This window comes from Pseudomyrmex gracilis, unplaced genomic scaffold (assembly GCF_002006095.1).
Source record: "Pseudomyrmex gracilis isolate BER0280 unplaced genomic scaffold, ASM200609v1 scaffold_2000, whole genome shotgun sequence".
NCBI lineage: Eukaryota > Metazoa > Arthropoda > Insecta > Hymenoptera > Formicidae > Pseudomyrmex > Pseudomyrmex gracilis.
In genome coordinates, this window is record NW_018022584.1 from 5,438 (window position 1) to 10,391 (window position 4,954).

Consider the following 4,954-nt stretch of genomic DNA (forward strand, 5'->3'; position numbering starts at 1 on the left):
AGGAACATTGTTAATTGCATTTATAAAAAGTACGTAATCGCTAATTTCCAATTTCGTGTCACCTTTAATACTGACGCAAGCTACCGCATTGGATATCTCCTCCACTTCATCGACTTTTTCCTTTGTTGAAGTTTCAACGGCTGCAACCGGAAGTGATGGTCCTGTCTGAGACGAACTTTGTTCCTTCCTCTTGAGTTTGTAGCAATCAGCACGAAGATGACCTTTGGTCTTGCAGTACACGCAAAATATATCTTTATTTGTCTTCTTTGGAGAACCAGGCCTAGGTGATGTATTTGTAGTTCCTCTGCTTTTGTCTAACTTGGTCGATGGAGTGTGGATCTTCCTTGATGTGTCGGCACTCATAACTGTGATCCGATGCATTTCATTTAGAAACTGATCCACTGATTCTACTCTTAACGCTGACGCCGTGTTGCGCAAACTGAAATTATTTATTCCGTTAATCAGGAAAAGTATAGTGTCCGCGTCTGGTAACTTTAACTGATGCATCAATGCCAGCTTGTCGTTCGCGTATTCCAAGAAGGATTCTTTAGATGAATTCCACCTCCGGGCTTCAACCCGTTGAATAATCAGATGGTACGGCAAAGAACGTTGGAAGCGACTGATAATCGCAGACTTAAAGTTGTCCCACGACTCGTTCACCGAGCCCATCGACAAGTCAAACCACCTNCTAGCCGCCTTTGTCAGCTTGCTTGAGGCGGCCAGTAACGTTACATCCTGAGACACTCCGTGAATATTCGATATTTTTTCTACCTTGCTTATCCATAGGTCGACTTCTTCGTCTTCAGATCCCTTGAAGTCGGGAATTTGCGAGGCCAAAAGTTTTACCGCTTGAGCCGGAGGAAGTGCTGACAGTGTAGGGCTCCTTGTATGATCCGTCGTTATATTATTTAGTCGAGGTGGCTCAACGTGAGCTACCGACGGACCAGGGGGAGTCCTCACTGTACAGTTGAGAGCCACTAAATGATTCAAAGTTTCTTGGTGCAACCTCATTTGCTCCTGTTGTTGTCTGAGGTTCACCGTCAAAGTTTCTAAAATTTTAACTATTGCGTTGTCGGACTGAGGAGGTTGAACCGAACCAAGAGCTGCTAGATTTGCATCCGACGCACCACCACTTAACGCACGGTTATCACCCGCAGCCGATATTTTTGTACACTGAAAACGTGCTTCACCAGGCTGCTTTTCACACACCATTTGTTGANCGGTATTGTCGGAGTTTACGAAATCACTCGGCATATGCCTCTCAAAATGAGCCATCAAGGCGTCAATGCATTTAGCTCTCGTGTTTTGAGAAGGTAGTTCATATTTGGTTAGTTCTTCTTTTAGTTCATTGAACGTTAAACGTTCAAGTCGTTGACGATCCATGATAACAGGCAAAAACGGAAGAGAGAAAACAAAAACGAGGGGTCCGCGTTACCGATTTTCAAAATGGCGGAGCCGACGCTTCTCCGATTCCAAAATGGCTTGACTCGGCTGTAAACGATACTGCGAAATCGCGATAATCACTGCACTACGCTATCACTGTGATGAAGTGTACAATGTTCAACGAGAGATATGCCTATGTGTATCACTCAAAATCTCACAATTTTCTATAGATCCAAGCAATCTATCCTCTATAGATCCAAGCAATCCATCCCACTTCTGAGCTGTAAGATATGATTGCTTTTAGCAAACGCTTCTTTGGTATGTATGCGTTAGTGTGTGAGAATGTTGGATGAATGGGTTTGTACGAATGGCCAAGAGTGAATGTTCTAGGCGACAGCAGGGGAGTCTTCTTTTGACGAGGAATCCTGGCGTCGAGAGTATTAATCGCTTCAGCGAGATTAGACCTCTCTAACGTAAAGGAACGGAGCTGTCAGCCACAGATGTAGAGAGCGTGTGGGGAAGAGTGAGGGTGAAACACTTATACGAAACACTTTGAACTTTTATTGAGTAACACTTTCACAAATACGTGACCACGAGCCTTTCGCGCCACGAGCCAGATCGCAACTGCCCCTACATCGTCTCTCAACTCGCCCATCAGACGCCTTCCGAAAACACTTGCCTCTCGACAATTCCCGCTTCTTTTCACGTCCGCACAAGTTCACCAACCGTCCGCTCGTTTCCATGGCCGTCCGCGCTCGCTTCGCAGTGCGCATGCTCAGTGCATGGGCCTTCGGGTCGACTATGTCGCCACATTGCACGTAGGCGTCAGAAAGAGCGCCATCTTACCACGCGTTAAACGACTAAACCTTACATATTACTGAATAAATTGTATTGAATATATTTTTGTTTAGTATTTGTAATACATTTATTGAATATTGTTTTTGTTCATTGGATACAACTTAACCATAAATGTTGAAAAACATATCAATCCGTTCATGATAAGTATATTTACGTTTAAAAATAAATTCCGCTATATAGTGTTCTCAGAAATAATAAGAAAGGAAAAATATTCGTATTCCATTTCGTTATTTTACATGTTATTACTAAAAATAAAGTACCATGTTTTTCAAACAGTTTTTGCTAATAACTTTTTAATAAAAAATGAGCGACGGCTAAAACCTTTTGATTGTTAATCAAGGACATGTCCTTGACAACATATGTCAAGGTCAAGATCATCGAAAAATCCTTTATATTGAACATTTAATAATTACTATTTTTTTGAAATAGTCGCTGAGCGATTTAACAATACGAGTACAGGGTCAATCTATTCATGTTCACAAAGTTATCTTAAATATTCGCAGTAAGTATTTTAGAAACATGTTTCAACAAACAGAATGGAAGAAAAGTAATCAAAGGTAAGCAATCGCGAAAGAGAATATCGATATTGTAATGTTCTTTTTAAAATTTTCAAGCTTTTCGTTACATGTTGATGTTTTTTCTATAGTGTCATCGAACACGATGAGTTTTCTTACGACATTTATAAATGTTTTCTGAAGTATTTATATACTGGCAAAATCGATCTTTCTGTGGAGAAAACATTCGGTAGGTTTATTTTACATATATACAGGGTGTCCGATAATTATTTTAACATCTCTCGTAGGCAGGTAGAAGAAGTAAAACTGTGTCGAAAAGTCCTATATCATTTTGCGAGATTCGCAATAGTTACCGAGATTTTAATTAACAAAGTTCCACGAATAAGCATGCATCGGGCTGTAAGTAAGATCCCAGATAGCCAACTGAGTGCAAGTTGTTGGCAACTTGCCACAAATATTGCTCATATGTTTTCAGCAATGTACGAAATGGTGTATCCTCTTTTGAGTATGTTCTTGCCAGCAACAGTTTTCAAAATATAATAACAGCAAGTTCCCAACAACTCATCGGCAATAAACTTATATTATTTTTCTCAACTTATGAATAAAAATTATTGCTCACATATTGCTCACACATTGTTGACTCACTTGTCATAAACATTGGCTACAACAATTGATTGATAATAAAACTCAGCATATTGATACTGAATTGACAAAAACATTTTCATTGCATTAAATAAAAACAACACAACAGCAATTGGCGAGCAACTTAATCTATACAATGATTTGCTTTATATTGAGTTTTCACATTTGGCTATCTGGGACGTAACATATTGCGAATCTCACAAAATAATATAGGATTTTTCGACTCAGTTTTATTTCTCCTACCTGCCTACAAGAAATGTTAAAGTAATTGTCGGACACCCTGTATATCGTGATTATCTATTGTTGTTTCTTTATCTCATTGGACACTCTAGTATTAAAGCAACAATTTTTTTAATTATAGATTTATTAGTCTTAGCTGATAAATATAATGAGACTGAACTTACGGATTGTTGTATTCAAATCTTAAAGAATGAGTGTACTAAAGAGAATATTGATAATTTGGTGGCGATGATGTTAAATATATTACAAAGGTAAGTGTTACAGAAAATCTCTGGTAATGTGCTATCAATAATTAATGTTCATGTATGTAATGAACGCATTAATATCATATCTTATCACTAGAGCGCGAAGTGGACTTTCTCATTAATTTATCCTGAGGTTTTATGGCATGCGTTTTTTTATGGAATATGCTTGCTAATTCTCAAACTTAACGTTCAAATTCTCAACCTGGAAAAGTCAGAATTCTCTAGTTTCAATTTCATTGGATTTACAGTTTTTAAGTGGTATCCGTCTAACCATGCTAACGCTAACTATTGATATTTTGGAAAAATTGCTTGTACGGTTGATGGGTAATACGTAAAAAATTAAACAGCATTAAAAAAAAGACTATTATAGATTATTAGTGGGATACTTATTGAAGTACCGATATATATGGTTTGTTTTTCACAACCGATGTGCTCAACTGAAGGAAATCAGCTCAGAAAATATTCTAAGATATTGAGCAAATTCATCTTCAGGTTTGCACAAAACTCTTGCACTAAAACTGCAATACCAATACATCAGTATAATATAAAGTAAGTTGTGTAATTTTTAAAAGGTAAAGGATTCGTGTTTGCAAGTTATTTTTTTTAATACCTAGTGTGAAACAAATATTTTGAACTCAGAAAAACCAAAGAAATTTTTTTTAAATGCGTGCAACGAATTTTTTTGATATTTTTGAGAAACAATTTGATTTATTATTATTCAATTTGATTTATTATTCATGTATTATTTTCTTCGTTTATATAATAGCGTGCTAAAGCGTTCAAATGCGCGTTATTACCGCGTTGTTGCGTCACTCTATCTTTGTTTTACTTATATCTAATTAGCAATAATGATAATGAAATAGCGAAGATAGCGCGCTTCCTAAATGCAGACTAAAGCCTAGTTTACACTGTATATCTTTTTGGTGCGCTAAACAAATAAGATTTATCAAACGTATGAATAATCAAGGCTCGTGAGAAATTGAAACTAAGAATGAAGAGGCCACTAAGAGCCATCTAAATAGGCCAATACGAGCCATTCCCAGGATGTTGTGCAGGAATAAGCGTGCATGT

The 4,954-nt window shown here is 37.5% G+C and overlaps 1 protein-coding gene across 2 annotated transcripts in view; it reads left to right on the forward strand.

Moving 5' to 3' along the window:
• The first annotated feature begins 2,639 nt into the window (after positions 1-2,639).
• LOC109862576 (RCC1 and BTB domain-containing protein 1-like) overlaps positions 2,640-4,954 on the forward strand; it is a 4,188-nt gene continuing 1,873 nt past the window's right edge. The window contains exons 1-4 of one of the 2 annotated variants that reach the window (XM_020442650.1): positions 2,640-2,798; positions 2,888-2,985; positions 3,760-3,889; positions 3,981-4,547. In XM_020442650.1, the coding sequence (XP_020298239.1) occupies positions 2,761-2,798; positions 2,888-2,985; positions 3,760-3,889; positions 3,981-4,005 (291 nt within the window). In that variant the 5' untranslated portion in view covers positions 2,640-2,760 and the 3' untranslated portion in view covers positions 4,006-4,547. Of the gene's footprint in view, positions 2,799-2,887; positions 2,986-3,759; positions 3,890-3,980; positions 4,548-4,954 lie in introns of those variants that run through there. The other variant, XM_020442648.1, reaches the window with a different exon arrangement.